General features: G+C 38.3%; 2 protein-coding genes across 6 annotated transcripts in view; one reads left to right on the top strand and one right to left on the bottom strand.

The window, feature by feature from the left end:
* Positions 1–21,813, top strand: part of ppt1 (palmitoyl-protein thioesterase 1 (ceroid-lipofuscinosis, neuronal 1, infantile)) — an 847,627-nt gene that overhangs the window by 543,925 nt on the left and 281,889 nt on the right. The window lies entirely within an intron of this gene.
* Positions 1–21,813, bottom strand: part of LOC100500933 — a 35,063-nt gene that overhangs the window by 8,761 nt on the left and 4,489 nt on the right. For all 5 annotated transcript variants that reach the window (XR_015515658.2, XR_015515659.2, XM_087293842.2 and 2 more), the window contains 2 exon segments: positions 2,696–2,756; positions 211–323 (listed from right to left, as the gene is read on the bottom strand). Coding sequence is in view for 3 of the 5 variants with exons in the window: in XM_087293842.2 (XP_087149968.2) it covers positions 211–323; positions 2,696–2,756 (174 nt within the window). In the remaining 2 variants the exon portion in view is untranslated.

Below are 21,813 nucleotides of genomic sequence, written 5' to 3'. Positions count from 1 at the left end.
TGCTGACAGAAATAAATTTAAGTTAAATTTATGTTTTATTAAATGTTATAAATATTTCACAATTTTACAGTGTGAAACAAACTGGTGAGAAAAAAAAAGTGTTTTAAAAAAACTATTCCTGCCAAATCCTAGCTTTAGAATCTAATTAATAAGTCTTTAACCCTGATATTCACAGTATAGAATAAAACTTTTTTAATAAAACACACTTACATCAGTCTTCCCACTTCTCCTCACTGTGTCTTTCTGCGGATGCTGTCGCCCGTTTTCAGGACAAGAATGCAAAGATTCAGAAGTCTCCAATAATCTCTGTGGTGGAAGAGTTACTAAAGAAAAATACAATAATATTCATGTTAAAAATTTCACAAAGACAACTTAATTTTCCAATCTAAAGACATAGGTAACTTTTTTCAGTAGAAGATTGAATATTTTTAGCTAAAACCCTAAACCGCTAGTCATTTGTGATTCAATGAAATCAAAAGTATGACGTCTTATGAAGGTGAAATGGTCTGTCTGTGCAAGTAATGTAATGTATTTTTTATTTAATGCCATGTCAGCAACCAAGGCTATTTTCATGGCAGGAATCTTTCAACAATAAATATACAATTTAAAAATCAACAAACAAAATAAAACATAAATTAAATAAGATTTTTTGTGTTAATACGTTAAAAATGTCCTTAAAAGAGTTCATTTCATAAAAAAAGTCCTTCTGGAATCAGTAAAGCAGCACAGTCCAGTAAAATGTGTTTTATAGTAAGAGGAGATTTGCAGCACAAACACTGAGAAGGGTTTTCACCTTGGAGCAAAAAACCATGTGTTCTGTCTGTGCAAGAACCAAGCATTATGAGTAGCATCACCACCTTTAATCCACAACTAGCAAATCAGATATTTGTTCACGATCTAAAAGAATCACATTGCAGAAAAGAGTGTAAGTTATGTTCATTTGCTTGCATGGACCAAATTGACTTCCTTAAGATATCACCAAAAGCCACAAGTATTAATTTTGTGTTGCCTGTATATATTTATTTTTGATTTTCTCTATGACAGTAGTAACCACCATGAACCAAGGGCCACACTCTCAGCTAAAAAAGCTTAAACGTTCAACTGAAGAAAAGAGTCTTGCTGTGTTGAGGATGAGCAATTTAAAGGGATAGTTCACCCAAAAATGAAACCTCTTACTATTTACTCACACTCAAGTGGTTCTAAACTTGTTTATTTATTTATTTCTGCTGAACACAAAAGAAGATATTCTGGAGAAAGCTTGTCATTGACATCCATAGTAGACACTAATGTAGTCAATGTTTTTTTTTGTCAACATTCTTGTCAAATCAGGTATTTCTCAAGTATTTCTTTCTTTGTGCTCAACAGAAATCAATAAAATCTAAACAGGTTTGCAACAAATGCAGGATGTGTAAATTACAACCCAGGCTCATTCTGAAAACGTAGTCCAGCGGACGTTTCTGGAGACCGCGAAATACGTCCTGGGAGGTACGTATTTGTGCAGTTTTTGTTTTAGCGAATCCGCGAGAGACCGCTGTGTGCACTTTTTCGTATCTCGAATGTCTCTCGCGAGTGCTGTTCGCGCACGCGCTGTTCTCGCGTCAACCCACCAGAGGCTTCTGACTAACCGAATGATTGACTGCGCGACCGACCAATCGGCTGACCCAGCCTCATCCTTCCCTGAACCCAACCAGTTTTACCGATTGACCCGCCCGCCCGCTCACTTCCCTAAACCCGAGCAACAATTTAGAAAAGCCGTCTATAAAAAGAAAAGCCCTCGTCTGTTTTTATTTTTTTAACCACCTTTTCAGATTTCACCACGTTCTCACCCTGTTATGAACTTTATTTTTTGGATTCTGTTTTTGTCTTACCTGATTTCTGGAACCGCTCTTCCCCAGACTTGAACCCGGATGCCTTTGTCAACTCCTCCTCTCTGCATCTGAAGTCCGCCGACGCACACGATGAGCTGACCGGACAAACTGATTGCAGCGGGAAAGCCCTCCATACGGAGGTAAGCACACAGCCCCGTAGCGTTCACTTAAAAAAATGAAATGCAGCCATACGTACCTCCCGGGACCTATTTCGCGGTCTCCAGAAATGTACGCTGGACTACGTTTTCAGAATGAGCCTGGGTTGGTAAATTATGAATACTCAATTATGAATACTCAATATTGGGTGATCTATCCCTTAAACAGATGTTCATTGTAGGGTGAACTATCTTATTACATTAGGAAATAAAACAGGCGCACTTTATATTTAGTAGCCTTAACTACAATGTATTTATATTTAGATGCAAATACAATGTACTTAATGTGTTTATAATATATTCCAGAACACTAGAGGTGGGATAGGGGTCTGGTTTGGTGGTGTGGGTAGGTTTAAGGGTGGGTAAAGTGTAAGAGATGGTCAACAGTGTAATTATAAATGTAGCTACAGAAATCAATTACAGATGTATTTCCATGCAGGTAGCCATCAGTACAATGTAAAAAAAACGTATTTACACATTAAGTACACAGCACCAAATTATTAATTTCAGTGTCAGTACATATTAAGGTCACTTAATATAAGTGGAACCAAAAAGCAATCCTTTCAGGCCATGAAGTTGCTTTTATTGAAATCAGTGACTGGATTCGTCTGTATATGTTTAAAAGACAAAGGAGCTGTTTGTGAATGAGTTTGGTCTCAGCGCTGGACTTACCCTGCAGGGAACAGTAATGATCTGACAGATGATCCTCTTCTGCTTCTCTAACACACAGATCCTAGAGTTAAAGAGGCAAAAGCAGATCATTAAAACACGGCACATCCAAAGACAACAGCTATTGTGTGCAGTGTAGAGTGTTAGAATTAGATTACACTGCAAAGCAGAGCAGGGACGTCATCTCCACTGGTGACACTTTTCAACAATTTTCTAAATCCAGTTTGTGTCCCCGTAATTTTTTATGATTGTTTTTTTTGTTGTTGTTGTTTTTAGGTGAAATGTTTATTTAAAGTTATCAAAATGAATGTACAATGTGCTTTCAGAGATATAATCAGTAGTGATGGGTTGTTCTTGAACGATTCGTTCATTTTGAACGAATCTTCAATATAACTCGGGAACTACGAGTCCTCTCAGGGAGTGATTCGTTTGTGCAGGTAGTATCGTTCATTTCAAGTCTTTTGAGTCGCTCATTGAGGAAAGGCAGAAGCCAATCATATGCGTTTAGAGCCGGAAAAAGAATTGATCTGTTCATCTCTCGAGTTCTCTATCAGGTCTGGGTCATTCGTTCATCACGGGCCAATCATATGCGTTTAGAGCCGGAAAAAGAATTGATCCGTTCATCTCTCGAGTCCTCTATCGGGTTTGAGTATTCTGTCACGTGATGAATGAACGACTCAAGAACCAGAAGACTCAAAAGGTGAACTAATTATCATGGCTCCTATCAGCTCAGACTGTGTACATTGGTTAAGATTATATGTGACTGTCAGTGTAACGTGAACGAACCACTGACATTTGAAGACATGAAGAGGTGACCTGAGCAAAGAGACAACAATACCTTCATAGACAAAAGACCAGGTAAACATTGAAATATTATTTTCTCCTTCTTATAGTTTTCTATTTATGACTTATTTGTTGTGTGATCAACATTTTGGGCTAGTTGTAGATGAGTTTGGAAGCAATTTGTAACATTTTAATAATATTTTGGCAAATTGAACCAAATGAACGAAATGACTCGGAAAAAGATTCGTTCATCTCGGTGAACGAGACTCAAAGATTGAGTCAGTAAAATGATCCGAACTTTCCATCACTACTAATCAGAGGCAAGATTTACAAAGGGCGAAGCAGTGGCGCAGTAGGTAGTGCTGTAGCCTCTCAGCAAGAAGGTCGCTGGTTCGAGCCTCGGTTTGAATGTTCTCCCTGCGTTCGCATGGGTTTCCTCCGGGTGCTCCGGTTTCCCCCACAGTCCAAAAGACATGCGGTGCAGGTGAATTGGGTAGGTTAAATTGTCTGTAGTGTATAAGTGTGTGTGTGTGTGTGTGTGTGTGTGTGTGTGGATGTTTCCCAGAGATGGGTTGCGGCTGGAAGGGCATCCACTGCGTAAAAACTTGCTGGATAAGTTGGCGGTTCATTCCACTGTGGCGACCCTGGATTAATAAAGGGACTAAGCCGACAAGAAAATGAATGAATGAAGATTTAAAAAAGAATGTACAATGGGTTATAGTCTAAAATCAAATCATAAACAACAGTAGCAAATTGGTTAACTAAGTATTTACCAAATAAATAAATTCAAGAATTTATAAGCGCAAAATAATAATAAAGAATTTATAGTAATCCTAAAAAATAAAAAATAAAAATAGGTAAATAAATCAATGGATAGATGGAGGTGAAATAAAAGAAGAAGAAAAAGGAAACATCTCACCAGCTAAAAGTAATAATATTGGTGACTAATGAAGAACAAATAGTTCCAATAAAAAAAGACAACAAGCAAATAAAAAGCCATCAGCCTTTTGATTTTTTGCGATCACGATATATTAAAGACACAGCACTTTGATTTTATGCCACCAGGTTAAACTTTCTGACACCTTTACCTCACTCACATACATTAAAAATAAATACAGAGCACAGCTGAACATGGAGGATGATCTCCGAGTGGCGTTCTTCACAATTAAATGATGGGCCTATTGTGCGCCGGTTTTCATATTAATAACCACCTCAGAAGATATTGGAGGTTGCGAGCACACTGACATTGTTATTTGGGGGGCTGAAAAGTTCGGAAACCCCTGCTTTAGAGGATCAACATCTGTAAAATGACAGATCGACAAACATGATCTATGCTCCTTTGCATGGCTTAGTCAGATTGTATAAAACAGGGGTGGCCAACCCTGCTCCTGGAGAGCCACCTTCCTGAAGATTTCAGTTGCAACCCATATCAAACACACCTGAACCAATTAATTAGGAGCTGAACACCACGTGATAATTACAGGCAGGTGTGTTTGATATGGGTTGCAACTGAAATCTGCAGGAAGGTGGCTCTCCAGGAACAGGGTTGGCCAGCCCTGGTATAGAATTTGTGTAGAAAAGCTGTTTTTGAGCTGGAGAAGCGGCCCCCGTAATGAATTCAGCAGGAACGAGGGGGGAAAAAAAGGCAGTTCATTCTTTGCACTCCTGTGGTCTTAAACTCAATTGTTTCCAGACACATCGCAGTGCTGGTTTCAGAGGGAGGAAGTGAATTAAACTCCATGACAAAACAGCTCAACATCATCTGCGATCCTTCCTGACTCCACTCTGTCCCTGTTATTCCAGCATTAAACACCACTGCACATGTGCTTCACAGCAGAGAAACATATCAAATGTACTCCTTATCTTTTTATGCATTAAAAGTACAAAAGAAGTCTTAAAACTGGTCATCAATAAATGTTTATTTTGTGAGAAAGTTAAATCACATGCTGAAAACTACAACTGATGATTTAAAAAAGCTGTACTGTCTCTGTGAAAACTGGCAAATCAGAAAAACGTTGACTAGATATTTGCTGTAATTTCATGAATCTGCCAATCATTAAAGGTTCAAGACACCTTGGAGTACCTTTTTTAAGATGTTGACAGATTTGTGAGTGTTGAGCATCAGTTAAGACAACGTTAGCACCTGTCAACTTTAATTGTGGGGAAAACTTTTGGGGCAGGTTTAAAATCAGTGACGTATCGCGAATCTGCTAGTGGAGTGAGGGCGCATCGGTTTTTCATTATTCATAGCGGGAGTTTTCTTATCCTATAAGAAGACCAACATTAAACAAAGACTTGCTCTGACTGGATCACTTGAATCAGTGAATCCTTACCTGGAGACTTGTTCTGACCTACTCATCTAAACAACCCGGGCTCATTGTGGAAACGTAGCCCCGCGGATGTTTCTGCGGACCGCGATTTACGTCCCGAGAGGTACGTATTCGAGCGGTTTTTGTTTTCGCGGATCCGCGAGAGGCCGCTGTGCGTGCTTTTTCGCGTCTCGGGCACCTCTCGGGAGCACGCGCTGTTCGCGCCCGCGCCGTTCTCGCGCAAAAAGCCGCCGGATCGGCCGACTCGGCCGACTCGGCCGCCCTCCTCTTCCTCCTCCTTCCCTAAACCCGAGCGACGGTTCGCAAAAGCCCTCGTCTTCGATTTCGACCACGTTTTTGGATCCCGCCGCGTTCTCGCCCTTATTTTTCAGATTCCGTTTTTCGCCTTACCTGATTTCCGGAACCTGCTGTTCCCCGGACTCGATCCTGGTCGTCGTCCACCGCGGCCGGCTCCTCCTCCTCCTCGTCCGGGGCCTCCGCTCCGCCGACGCAACGCTGTGAGCTAAGCGGACAAACTGATTGCATCGGGAAAGCCCTCCACTCGGAGGCGAGCCGTTGGCTGGCTAGCGCGAAGAGAAGGGGCGAAGCGGTGCCACACCGCCCCGCAGCGTTCGCTTGAAAAAAACCAAACGCGGCCTTTACGTACCTCCGGCCACGTAAATCGCGGTCTCCAGAAACATCCGCGGGGCTACGTTTCCAGAATGAGGTTGGGTTGCATCTAAATCATTCATTCATTCATTTTCTTGTCGGCTTAGTCTCTTTATTAATCCGGGGTCGCCACAGTGGAATGAATCGCCAACTTATCCAGCAAGTTTTTACGCAGCGGATGCCCTTCCAGCTGCGACCCATCTTTGGCAAACATCCACAAACACATTCACACACACACTCATACACTACGGACAATTTAGCCTACCCAATTCACCTGTACCGCATGTCTTTGGACTGTGGGGGAAACCGGAGCACCCGGAGGAAACCCACGCGAAGGCAGGGAGAACATGCAAACTCCACACAGAAACGCCAACTGAGCCGAGGTTCCAACCAGCGACCTTCTTGCTGTAAGGCGACAGCACTACTGCGCCACTGCCTCGCTCATCTAAATCAGTGTATCTTTAACGTGAAATACACTCTGACTGGATCAGCTGAATCATTAAATGGAGATTGCTCTAGCCGGGTCTTTTAAATTATAATCTCAAGACTCTGACCAGATCACTTACATCAATCAACATCGGTGGTTGGGGAAAACCGCTCTCCTACTCCATCATGTTACGGCGGGTCCTATTTTAACGTCAGTACATTTTAAAATAGAGTATTGCGTTTTTATCACTCCAGTAAGACTGTGGACACTATACCTACACACAGTTCTGTCCAACAGCCTACAGAAGATCATTTTCATCACAGGTTCCCTTTAACCTCCTAGGGCTTAGTGGCCACATACGTGGACAGCACATTTTAGCTTTTAAGTGGCTATTTAAAATACGTGTTTTATATTACAGACATACAGTCTCATCCTGCAACTGTTTTGCAGCATATGAAATGTCCCAAACATTATTTTTTACTGTCCAAAATGGGAAAAAAATTTGTTTTTACTCTCTGATAGTCAAAACATGTTCAAAAAATGTTAAATATTCATTACAAAACAGTCAGGGAAAAGTGTTCTATGTAAATTCGGACCACGAGTCCACATATATGGACATAATTTTTCTCTAAAAGTGCATCATATCAAAAGATGATCCTTGGGTTTTATTCTAATTAGGTTCCAATAAGCCCAAAAAGGAAAGAGGAATAAAAAATGCATGTAAAAAACAGGTTAAATGCTTATAATGTTTTCCAGAAGTCAATCTATGACGCATCTATAAAATCTTTCTCCTTCTACTAAATCACATCTTTTGTAAGCAAACACATCCAACTGTGCAAGCAATCTCTCTGCGTCATGCAGAACCTGCTGTCTGACAGCCGGCTGAAGAACAAAGGCTGTGTTAGTGGATGAGTGATCTATCAGAGTCTGCCAGTGATTTCTGTCATCATGATGGCCGAGTCTCAGCCACGCTCCGTCGGCTCCAGGCACTTTGATCTGGGCTCAGATTTCTAGCTCAGAGGGCTTTATGCGGGTGTCAGACGCCCCTCAATATACTTTTCTTACTTAGTGTTTTTCTCTTATTTCTCAACCAAATAACCAAATATATATATATATATGAAGAAGCATTTTCTAGACAAGTAAAGAATGTTGTTTTGTTAAGCGAGTTGAGAACCCAATAAGGTTTCATTAGTTAATGATAGTTGATGTATTTACTAACATGAATTAATAATGAACAATAATTGTACAGCATTTATTAACCATTTACTAATGCATTATTAACATCCAAAGTAGTTTTTGTTTTTTTGCAATTGACAAGTTCCAAAGAAGGTCAACACTCTCAGGAGAAAAGTAAAACAAACGTTTTGGATGTGAGCCTTCTTCGGTTTAATGATTGCTGCTTATGTACTCAGACGTTTCAGGCGTTCACAATCAGTTGAGCCTCAGATCTCTTTGAGCTCTTGATTAAAATCAAAGTGTTAAGCATCAGGAATAGAAAAAAAAAAATTTAAATAAAATGTAAATATATAATAAAAAAAATGTAATTAAATTTACTAAAACTACAAAATTCTATTTAATAAAAACTACTCAATAACAGTAATTGGAGTATTTGTAATTTGTTACCACTGACGACCAACAAACCAACCTTATTTCCATTTAGAAAATTTGTTATTTATAGTTTTTATTTAATATAATTTTTTAAATAGCCTACATAATCTACGAATCAAACAAATCCAATCATTTTCTTGACTTTTTCATAATGATAACTCCGCCCCTATCTGAAGCGTTCAATTTATAGCTTATAAAACATGTATGTAAATTTATGCAATATCATACGTAAACAACAAAATTGTTATATACTATAGTAGCCTGTACTTTACAAAGTGGTATATACTTTACACAGTCAAAATACGAGCCCTAAGTCTCGGAGGAAATAAGTCATTATGACATATTATTTAAACTAATGACTTCTATTAAAATGTTAAAAGGAGTTTTGTGACATAATAATAACAACCAAACATTAATTAAATGCACATTTTCAGTGGAGCGATCGATTTAATAGTCTGATATTTTAATTTGACGGAAGAAAAAAAACTATCGGACAAACAAGCCTATGGCGGTTCTTACAAAGGATTCAGTCAGTGTTTTCGTTTTGTAATCTAATTTTGTTATTTAAGTGAAAAATATCTAGGGCAGGCCTGTTATTCTATTATTTTTATTGAGTTTATTCTTTGTTTTTGATCCTGTCAGGAATGTGCAGGTGCGTGGAGATATTCTGTTATGTTCTGTATGTTGTTCGCGTGTTAAAATATATATAAAATATAAAGTATTTTTTTTAATTAAATAATATTTTAATATTCCTCTGTTTATCATTCGGTTAATGAGTTGTGGTTGTTGGTTGGTAAAATAAACCAAAATGAGCATCCCTAGTCAGGAAATTTCAAAATAGAGACTTATTGTGTTTACATCCCCCATTATGACAGTGGACTCACTATACCTGCACACAGTTCTGTCCAAACCACTTACAAAAGATGATTTTCATTATAGGTGCCCTTATAATGTCACTTTAGCTGAATACTAGCATCTTGAAAAATATCTAGTGAAATATTATTATGGCAAAGATAAAATAAACCAGTTATTAGAGATGAGTTATTAAAACTATTATATTTAGAAATGTGTTTTAAAAAATCTTCTCTCCGTAAACCAAAATTGTATATGCAGGGGGGCTAATAATTCTGACTTCAACTGGATGAACAGCTGTTGTCTAATTAGGACGCTGTTCTTTCATGCTGAGGGTCATAAAGTCAGGGACACTGAAAGCTCTTGGTCAAAGGAGTCTCTGTTCTCATGAATCCTTTCATTCACCCTTTATTCTCCATTAAACTTCAAAGGATGTAAGAAAGAGAGTGTGTGTGTGTGTGTGTGTGTGTGTGTGTGTGTGTGTGTGTGTGTGTGTGTGTTCAGAATAGAGCGCATGGTGTGACACAGACAGTAATGTTTTATTGAATGATCTGATTAAGTATTATTACCTTTATTTATTTATAACATACCACATGTGTTAGTTGAATCAGTAAAACCCCAAATAGAAACAGTAATACGTAGTAAATGGGTTGAAAATAAGTTGCAGAATAGCAGATCAACTGATTCTGGACTGTTCTTTTGACATTTTAAGGGATAGTTCACTCAAAAATGAACATGTACTCACTATTGGGCCGGTATAAGTTTCTGACAATATGATAACTTTCATGATCACCAGCGATCTAGTAGCTGCAAATCGCTAAAGGACTACAAATCGGCCATTTATGGACTACATATTCAGTCATGCAACACACACACAACCGGTTCCTGATCCTGACTGATTGCAAACACACAGCTGATGCTGCTCAAGTGCTGATTACACACACATATATACAGCTCACTTTGAGACACTCATTGCTGAGTCTTGTTATCTGTTTAGTGACACTACAATGCGTTTCCTTTGTCTTGTTTTGCCTTATTTTTGATCCTTGCCTTGTTTATTTGTAATGGTGGGCAAAGCGAGGCTTCATGAAACACTGAAACAGTCGAAGCAAATGTGTCGTAGCTTCGAAACCCCACTCTACGGTGACACCTAGTGGTCATTTTTTTTAATGTATTGCACTGGAACAGCTTCAGAAAAGAACAGTTGAGCAAATTGAGGAATTAAACCCCACTTTGTAGGGTTGAACCTTTAACTGTTGTAGTGGAGCGGTTACGGTTTCCGACTTCAATCCGGGGATAGTGGGGTCGAATCCAGGCTGATACAGCTATTTTGAAATCCTTTAATACCAGTTGGTAATGCTTTGTTATTGTATCATTTTGTTTCAACATTGGTCTGACATCCGAATAAACACTTTTTGAATAAATTTGTCTTGTTCTGGTCATAAAACAGGGTTGTTGCTAGATCAGACACAGTTGTTGCCAAAGATTAACAAGAATTATTTATTTTATTAATTAAATTTCCCATTTATTGTATTATATTAACGTCTACCCAAACCCTAAACCCAACCATCACAGTACTGTAAAAATATTAATTATTGTTTTACAATGTTACTAAAATAATGCTAAATTTAATGGCATATCCGCAGCTTTATCCTGTCTCGACTACAGCATAAAACAGAAACATGATTAAAATACATAAAACCATGATTTTGGAGTGTTTGTACAAGTCGGCATTTGAACCCAAAAGTCATTTGAAGCGCAGTAACAGCGTGCACAGGCACAATCCACAAGGCCGTATAAGACAGACATTTTTTTCTGACCCTGGCAGTCAAATGAAAATTCGACAGGTCTCGAAACGCTTCTAAGCTGATCGATGCTTTGAATCGCTTTAGTCACGTGACCAGGTGTTTCGAAACACTTTAGTCACGTGACTTGGGTGTTTCGGGTCATGCTTCGGTGCAGTGTTTCAAAACACTTGCGCTTCGGGATCTCGACAGTGTGTCGAAACGTCAGTTTCACGTCAGCCATCCCTATTTATTTGTTTAATCCTGTTTGCTAGTGACAGTAAAATAAAGCTTTCTGAACCAGTGAAGTGCTCAACTCAATTGTATCGGAAAAACGTTCTTTACTCGAAGCTTTCTAAATCAGAGCTGGATGAGGACCTCTTCTGGTTAAAGTGTGGGAAAGCACTGTGTTGCAAAAATGTCAAATGTTCACAACTGACCAACTCATTCATGTAGTAATACAACAACAGTGATATAAACAAATCACTCAATTACTGTAGTTTTTACACATAAGGTATGTTACATTACAACACCCATGACTGTAGTAAAATAAAAGGTATTCAAAAGAATTTTCATTTATCATATCCCTCACATTTTCAGAAAACACAACATACAATTTCACTGTTATGCTGACGACACTCAACTCTACCTGTCCACCAAGCCCTCCTGTTCTTTTCCCAAGTGGTGCTCGCTGCAGAGCCATTTGAGGAGAGCTGAGCTCCAGCGAGGGGGAGCTTAAGCTTGAGTTCCACCTTTTTTGCACTTCTTCTACGAGTGATGTCATTGGGGGTAGGGTTAGGGGTGGGGTTGGTGTGCCCATTAAAACAGCTTACAGGAGGAGGAGCGACAGCTCATGCTCCCCCTCTCTGGAGCTCAGCTCTCCTCAAATGGCTTTGCAGCGAGCACCCTCTCTCTTTTCCTCCTCCTGCTTTGAGCAGATGTCTAGCTGAAATAAAAATCTGGCTTCCAGCTAACTTTTTAAAATTAAACAGTGACTTGCCCTTCTCATCAGCACTAAAAGCGTTTTGGATAAAGCTGATCATTTCACAATAGACATTGATAACAGCACAATTTTTCCCTCTGTGCAGGTAAAGAGTTTGGGCGTCATCTTGGATAGCACACTCTTATTTGAAGGTCACATCAATAATATTACACATAGTGCAAATTTACACCTGCGCAATATCACTCATCTCCACCCTTCTCTCACAACCAACAACACAGCAATTCTTATCCACGCATTAGTTACTTCACGTCTTGACTACTGTAATGCACTTCTTTCTGGACTTTCTTCCAAACTTCTCCGTAAACTCCAACTGGTTCAGAACCATGCAGCTCGTGTCATCTCTACAACTCCATCTCACGAACATGTCACACCACTCCTCTATCAGCTTCCCTGGCTTCCAGTAAAGTATCGTATTGATTTTAAAATATTACTTCTAACTTTCACAGCACTTCATAATCTCGCTCCTCAATATCTCACTGAACTTCTCCATATCTACACCCCTTTTCGTACCCTTAGATCAGGGGTCTCAAACTCAATTTACCTGGGGGCCGCAGGAGGCAAAGTCTGGGTGAGGCTGGGCCGCATAAGGGATTTCACAAAAAAAAAAGTCCTCAAATGTCATTATTAACAGTTTTAATCATTTCTTCTGAACATGAAGTGTCCTGAACATTAATAGAACATTGAGTGAAGATTATGAACAGTTCTTCTGAACATGGCATCTTTTGCCTACTCCTTGCTGCCAGAGACTTGACAGCGCTTCTTCTCACAAATCTGAACCACATTTGGCTTTAGAGCGGAAGCAGTTGAGACCCTCAGTATGGCTTGAAGATGATCATCATTAGTCTAGACCTGTACTTTGACTTATTGAAGTCCTAGGGAAAAAAGTGGGGGAACTCACTCAAAACTTCCATTCCCTCACCTAAAAAAAGGCGTATATATGTATAAATAAAACACCCCCACCCCACTCCAGTCACATCAGTCTGTACCAGTCTGTATCTACCTATAATATCAACACAATCTCAGGCACGTGCACACATAGGGCTCAACCTGTGCAGAGCACATGCCCTTTTTAGTCTTGCATAGAAAGTGCCCTTCCAAAAAGATCAAAAGTGCCCCCGCGACGCGACACACCCTCGGTCCCGCCCTTCAGTAGGCGCGCGATAACACCGCTCTTGAGTACGCGCGCGACAACGCGCATTGAGTGACAAGCGCGCTGTGTACGGATAGAATCAGCGGAGCGGGGAACGCTCTCTCTCCCAGCGGTCGGCGCGGGCCACAAAATATTGCACTGAGGGCGGCAAATGGCCCGCGGGCCGCGAGTTTGAGACCCCTGCCAACATCTCCACCCTGGTACCACCTCGCACTCGATTGAGCACAATGGGAGACAGATCCTTTAGCTCTATGGCTCCTCGGCTATGGAACTCGCTTCCCCTAGATTAAGGAGCAGTGATAGTCTTCACACTTTTAAATCCCGTATAAAGACCCATCTTTTTAAGCAGGCTTTTCTATAACATTTTTTTTTATCATGTTTTTTATTATGTTCTTTTATATTCGCTATTGTGTTTTAACCTGTTTGGTCAATGATTGTTTTAGCAATGTTTAATTTGTTTTAGCTTGGCTGTTGATGCTTATTGCAAGGCGACTTTGGGTGTCTAGAAAGGCGCCATTTACAAATAAAATGAATTATTATTATTATAAAAAAACTCTCTATATATACCTTAGAAACGGTATACCAAAACATTTTAGAGGTTTTAACACCTTGACTTTTAAAAATAAGGCGGTAAACCTTGAAACCGGTTATCATCCCCTGCCTATTTCCAACCTTTATGAGTTTCTCACTTGTTGAACACAAAACAGGATATTTTGAAGAAAGCTGAAAATGTGTAGCCATTGACTTCCATAGTGTGAAATACTGTGGAAGTCAATGGTTACAGATGTTACATCCCTTGGATGTATTTATTTATTATTATTGTTTATTTGTGTGTTTACTGTCCATTGGGAGTGGTTATGTTGTGTGTTTCTCTTTTACTTTCACTGTGTCCCTCTGCCTGCTCACTAGGAAGAGCTGATTGGGCCCAGGTGGTGCTCATCATTGGAGCGTGCTGCAGTAATGCTGCTGCTACAAAAGAGCAGTGCGTCTCAAACTACGGAGAGGGGGAAACTGGACCGGAGGCGGAAGGTTGATGACGTCGACAGAGTAATGGCGGCGAATTCAAACAATCAAAATAATCCAAAGAATAGAAATCGAGAAAATAAAGTTGGGAATGGATCGGAGACTCTAAGAGTAGAGAATAGTGGTGAAGAGGAGGAAGAGGATGATATGGATATAGGATGGACACAAATAGAAGGACGATACGGGAAAAAAGCATCTAGGAAAAGGAAAAAAGGTAAGGAGGATGCATCGGAAAGTAGTTCGCTAGCGAGTGAGGAGGAAGGGGTTGGAGAAAAAGCCAAATTAGGATTTAGGATAATATTAAGATTCAAGGAAGAAACGGGAGTTTCAGGAATAAATCCAATGATGTTGACACATGAATTAAAGAAACAAGTAGGTGAAATCGCATTCGCAAAGGTGCTTCAGGATGGTGCGTTAATGATTGTGTGCAAAAACGAAGAACAGAAAAATAAGGCAATGAAAGTAAAAACAGTGGGGAAGAAGGTTGTTACGAGTAGTAAGATCATAGGTCAGAATTCATGGATATTTGGCGTGATAAAAGGAGTTCCTATTGGGGTAACAATGGAGGAATTAAAAAAGAATCTTGATGGAGGTAAAGTCATAGACGCAGTTAGATTGAAGATGAATAGAGAAGGAAGAAGAATGGACAGTCTGTCGGTGCGCATTAAATTTGAAGGAAGAGAAATGCCAGATAAAGTCAGAATGGGATTCATCAGCTACCCAGTTATAGAATACAATGCACCTCCAATGAGATGTTACAACTGTCAGAGGTATGGGCACACAGCAGCTTTATGTAAATCAAAAATAAGATGTGCGCGATGTGGAGGGGAACACGAATTTGGAAAGTGTGAAGAAGGAGTGGAGGTGAGATGTTGCAACTGTGGAGGAGGACATAATGCTGCATATGGAGGTTGTGAGGCAAGAAAAAGGGCAGTGGAAGTTCAGCAGGAAAAAGAAAAAAACAATCTAACTTACGCTGAAGCAGTAAAGATGGTGAGGGAAAAGAGGAAGTCAAATGAAACAGTAAGATTGGATTCAGGTAAGAAAAATGAAGGAGAAGAAAGAATTGGTGAAAGTAGGTCATCAGAGGATTTGGCGTTAGTAAGCAAGAAAAATTTTGTACTCTTCATGGTAGAAGTAATTAACTGCACTGCCCAAACAGAAAGAAGAACAGAAAAGATACAAATAATAATTAAAGCAGCAGAAAGGTATCTGGAAATAAAGGGTCTGAAGAGTGATGATATAAGAAGAAGCCTCAGTTCAGATTTTCAAGAGAGTCAGGAGATAGGAATAGGTTAGTAGGGTTATGTTGAGAATCCTACAATGGAATGCAAGAAGTCTATGTGCTAATGGACAAGAGTTTAAGGGATATTTAAGTAAAATGAAAGAAAAACCTAATGTAATATGTATTCAGGAAACTTGGTTGAACTCAAGGTTAGATTTTGTTTTAAAGGGATATGTAAGTGTAAGAAGGGACAGGGAAGAAGGTATAGGTGGAGGTTGTGTCACGTTTATAAAAGAAGGAATGCCTTATAGAACTTTGGAAAAAGGAGTAAACCTGGAATATATAGTGATAGAAATATGGTATGGAATAAAAGAGTATGTAATAATAAATTTTTATAACCCATGTAAAAAACTAACAATGGATAGTATGGAAGAAATTAAAGGTCTAAATGAAGAAAGGGTTATATGGTGTGGTGATTTTAATGCACATAATACACTATGGGGAGGAATAATAACAGATAGAAATGGTATGGTAATAGAGGAGATTATAGAAAAGAAAAATTTGGTATGCATGAATGATGGAGGATATACACGAATGGATGTAAATACAAGCAAAGAATCAGCACTTGACCTAACAATTGTGTCAAATTCACTGGGTGGAATTACAGTATGGGAGGTCATAAGGAAATGCTCAATTGGAAGTGACCATTTTCCTATTATTAGTTCAATTATAAATAGTGAGAATAAGAATGTTAATAAAGGTAATTCTGGAAAATGGAAGTATGAGAAAGCTGATTGGGAGAAATTCAAAGAAATAAGTGAAGAAGGGTTGAAAAAAATTAAGATGAATGAAGATATTGAAATTGAAAGGTTATATGCAGAGTTAAGTTATGTAATTCGGCATGCAGCAAATGAAAGTATTCCAAAGAGTTCAGGAAAAAGAGTAGGGAAAATGGTCCCATGGTGGAATGACCAGTGTACAATAGCAGTAAGAAAAAAAAGGAAGGCATTTAAAATTCTAAAGAGAACACATAACTTGCAAAACTTGATAGAATATAAGAAAGCTCAGGCAGAAACTAGGAAAATAATCAGAGAAAAGAAGAAAGAATATTGGAGATCGTTTTGTAATGAAATTGGGAAAAGTACTCCGGTTGAGGAAGTATGGAATATGATAAGAAAAATGAGTGGTATTAGAAGAGAATATGAATACCCAGTATTAAATGTAGGAAGCAAGAATGCAGTAAATGATAAAGACAAAGCAGAAATGTTTAAAAATGAGTTCTTAAAAGTAAACAGCTCCAATAACTTGACAAATGAAAGTAAGAATATGAGAGAAAGAGTGTTATCCGGGAATTGTAATATAATGGAAAAAAGGACAGTTACCGAAGGTACGTTAGATGTCTTGTTCACCTTTTCAGAAATGAAAAGGGCATTAAAATACACCAAGACATCAACTCCAGGACAAGACGATATAAGCTATGTGATGTTAAAAAAGTTAAGTGAAGAGTCACTAAGGAAAATTCTGGAATTTTATAACAGGGTGTGGGAAGAAGGAAAATTGCCTCTAGAATGGAAGGATTCATTAATTATACCCATAAAAAAATCAGGTAAAGACCCTAGTAATCCTTTAAGCTATAGACCAATAGCACTAACATCACACATGTGTAAATTAATGGAAAAAATGATCACTGACAGACTTGGGTATCACTTGGAGAAAAATAACTTTTTCTCCCCTTATCAAAGTGGATTCAGAAGTGGAAGAGGTACAATGGACTCAGTTATTAATTTAGAAACAGACATTAGGAAAGCGTTAACTAATAAGGAAACAGTAGTGGCAGTTTTCTTTGATATTGAGAAAGCATATGATATGCTATGGAAGGAGGGCCTGTTAATTAAGTTGAACCAAATAGGAATAAGTGGTAGACTATTTAATTGGATTAAAGAGTTTTTAATTGAAAGATATATTAGAGTAAAGATTGGGAAAGATGTGTCGAGTAGAGGAATTATTGAAAATGGTACTCCACAAGGCAGTGTTATAAGTCCTTTGTTATTTCTAATTATGATTAATGATGTTTTTTCAAGTTTAGAAAGAAATATCAATAAATCTCTGTTTGCAGATGATGGAGCTCTATGGTTAAGAGGCAGAAATGTGGATCATATAGTTAATAAAATGCAAACAGCATTAATTAAAGTTGAGAACTGGTCAAATAAATGGGGTTTTAAATTTTCAGTGGAAAAAACCAAATATATTTTCTTTACAAACAAAAAAAGTAGTATTGACCTAAAACTGAAAATATATAATATAGAATTAGAACAAGTAAAAATGATCAGGTTTTTAGGTATGTGGTTAGATTCTAGAGCTACATGGAGTAATCACATCAGTAAGATGCAGGAGAAATGCAAAAGAATTTTGAATGTAATGAGATGTATTTCTGGGCGTGAGTGGGGAGCAGATAGACTAGCTTTAAAAACTATTTATGTAACAATGATCAGAGCAATTTTAGATTATGGTTGTGTGGCATACAATTCAGCAGCAAAGTCACAATTAGAAAAACTTGAAAGAATACAATCCCAAGCTCTTAGAATTTGTTGCGGAGCATATCCTTCCTCTCCAGTTCCAGCTTTGCAGGTGGAGATGGGGGAAATGCCAATTCAACTAAGAAGGAAACAACTGATATTGACATACTGGGCAAGAACAAAAGGCCAAGAGGTTAATCATCCTGTAAAAACACTAATGGAGGTATGTTGGGAATATGGGAAAAAGAAAATTAATAGCTTTAACTGGATTATTGAGGAATTAGTGCAGGAAATGAAATTAAATGAATATAATATTATACCATCAATAGTTCTACCAACAACACCTTTATGGATATTACCACAACCAAAAATAGACCTCAAATTATTGAAAGACAGACAGGAAAAAGGACATGAGTTAACAGAGGGATATCTAACAAGAGAGTATATCGGGACAAAATATGATCAGTATACACACATTTTTACAGATGCATCAAAAGATCCGCAAAGTGGCCGGGTGGGGATCGCATATATTATTCCAAGTTTAGATGTGTTAGAAGGGAAAAGAATATCTAATCATTTGTCAGTATTTACAGGAGAGCTGCTAGCAATTATGCTAGCAGTCAACAAAGTTTATGAAATGGATCTAAACAAGTCGATAATATGTTCTGATTCAACTTCAGCGTTACTATGCCTGGATATTAAAAAATCGGAAACTAGACAGGACATTATAATAGAAATTCTTCAATTATTACAAAATTTAGAACAGAAAAACAAAATAGTTGAGTTTGTATGGGTACCAGCACATTCAGGAGTTGAGGGCAATGAAGCAGCAGATAGATTAGCAAAAACAGTAATGGCAAAAGAGAGGATAGAAATGAAAATCAGGTATAGTAGGGCTGAACTTAAATCAGTAATTAAAAAGGGAATACACAAAAAGTGGCAAATAAGTTGGGACAATGAACAAAAAGGCAGACATTTATATGCAATACAACCAAAGGTAGGACAGATTTTGAAATCATGGGGGAGCAGGAAGGAGGATTGTATTCTTTCAAGAATAAGGATAGGACATACAGGGCTGAACGCTACATTACACATGATAGGAAAACATCCAACAGGGTTGTGTGATGGATGCGGAGAAAGAGAGACAGTAGAACATGTAATCATTAGTTGCAATAAATACACAGAGGAAAGAAATATGTTAATTAATGACCTACAGATAAATGATGAACAAATAACACTGAAAGAGTTTTTATATCAGGAAGGAAAGAAATGGTTGATTCAATTCTTAAAAAGAACTCAGTTAATACATAGGATATAGAATGTCTAAATATATTTATTTAATTAACTTAATTATTATTTTATTTATAACAATATTAAGCTTTCTCCTCTCATCTACTATGTTTTCTATGTCTCGGCTGTGAAGGACCTGAGCTGTAGATGGAGGAGCTGAACACGCAGCAACATCGAAGGCTCGGGTTTTGAAGAGTCAAGAGGTAAAAAAAAAAAATATATATATATATATATATATATATATATATATATATATATATATATATATATATATAAATAAATAAAAATAAGTGAGTCTCTGATCCATAACCCACAGTAGGTGGCGGTAATGCTCTGATAAGAATGCGAACCGCCAATAAACACCAGGAAGAAGAAGAAGAAGAACTACGGAGAGGTTCACTTCTCCCCTGCTCCAGACTCGTGATTGTTGTAGGTGTTTATCTGGTTGATTGTAAAAAGGAGTTAATGGGCTAGTGAGTTCAATTTTAGTTTCTCTGTGTTGAGAAACTTGCTTGTTTTTGCGTTGTGTAATTTTACAGGCAGTGTGTCTGTTTTCTGAGTTGTTATTTAAATACAGATATTCTTTTGTGTGTGGTACGTAAAAGGTAATTGTTTTGTTTCTTTGTCTGACTTTTTGATTTAAAAATTGAAGCTGTAGGGAGAGGGTGCCATTTTTATTTTTGTAATTGTTTGACTGTGTTTATTGATAGTAAGGGAGTTGAGGAAAGCCTGTGTTGTTTCATTTCTTTTCTTTTACCTGAAATTAGGTTATTTAGTACTCCTCCTGAGCTAGACCTGTTTTGTTTGTTGTTTTGGTTAACCCTTCTCCTGATATTTATGCTTCATTTATTGTTTATTGATTTTAAGAACCAAATAATAAAATAATTTAAGTTTACTCTTGTGGTTGTTTCAAATTTCTGAGGCAGGATTAAAGTGTTCCCTCAAAATTTGTTTATTTAATTTATACACAATTCATTAATTTTGTCTTCTTTTTTTATTCTCAAATTCTAAATTTTAATTTTCTTTGTTATTTTCCTTCCCCAACCCTAGACCAAAAAGGGGAAGAGACGTAACACAGATGTCTGACATTTTTCAAATTATCCTCTTTTGTGTTCAACAGAAGATTGAAATCGTTCTAAACCATCAACACCCTGACCACTGAATTAGACATTTTGACACAAACACACTTACAGCAATCAAAGAGCTTCAGCGTATATCTGCTCATCTCCATTCACAGCTCTCCTCCCACAAACAACAACTCCTTTTTCCCTCCTACAACTATTTTCCCATCACAGCCTCCCTCTGTTTTCAAAACCAATAGCAGATGTGTGGTGGGGCTGCGCTCAAAGACCCTGCTGTTCTGGCTGTCGGCCATATGCATTTCACACAGTGATAAAGGCTCCGGGCTCCTCTGAGAAAACCAGAGAAAAGCAAAGAGACTAGGCAGTGGACGATAACTGGTTTCAAGGTTTACCGCGGTTTGGAAAAGTAAAGGTTTTTAAAACCACTAAAATGTTCTCTTATAGAGTTCCTGAGGTTTATGCAAGTTTTCTTTTGTTAAGTAAGCATATTTATTTAGTTTATTTAGCCTAAGATTCAGGAAACATTGAAAAACAAATCACGTTTGTACCAACACCTAAGCAGGCTATAGAGCTGAACAGTGCAGCGGCTTTACTTTATATCCAAAGAAATGTAAGATATCCAAAGATGCCTATTCAAATCTCTGTTTTTGAAATATACACTTACCGGCCACTTTATTAGGTACACCTTACTAGTACTGGGTTGGACCCATTTTGCCTTCAGAACTGCCTTAATCCTTCATGGCATAGATTCAACAAGATACTGGAAATATTCCTCAGAGATTTTACTCCATATCAACATGATAGCATTACACAGTTGCTGCTGATTTGTCGGCTGCACATCCATGATGTGAATTTCCCGTTCCACCACATCCCAAATGTGCTCTATTGGATTGAGCTCTGGTGACTGTGGAGGCCATTTGAGTACAGTGAACTCATTGTCATGTTCAAGAAACATTATTCACGCTTTATGACATGGTGTGTTATCCTGCTGGAAGTAGCCATCAGAAGATGGAGACACTGTGGTCATAAAGAGATGGACATGGTCAGCAACAATACTCAGGTAGGCTGTGTTGTTGACATGATGCTCAGTTGGTACTAATGGGCATAAAGTGTGCCAAGAAAATATTCCCTACACCATTACACCACCACCAGCAGCCTGAACTGTTGATACAAGGCAGGATTGATCTATTCTTTCTCGCAAATTCTTTTGTTGGCAAATTCTGACCCGACCATCCAAATGTCACAGCAGAAATCGAGACATCAGACCAGGCAATGTTTCTCCAATCTTCTATTGTCCATTTTTGGTGAGCCTGTGTGAATTGTAGCCTCAGTTTCCTGTTCTTAGCAGACAGGAGTGGCACCCGGTGTGGTCTTCTGCTGCTGTAGCCCATCCACCTCGA

Source organism: Danio rerio, chromosome 19 (genome assembly GCF_052040795.2).
Source record: "Danio rerio strain M-AB ecotype USA chromosome 19, GRCz13ab, whole genome shotgun sequence".
NCBI classification, from domain to species: Eukaryota; Metazoa; Chordata; class Actinopteri; order Cypriniformes; family Danionidae; genus Danio; species Danio rerio.
This window is presented reverse-complemented; position numbering and strand designations above follow the sequence as displayed.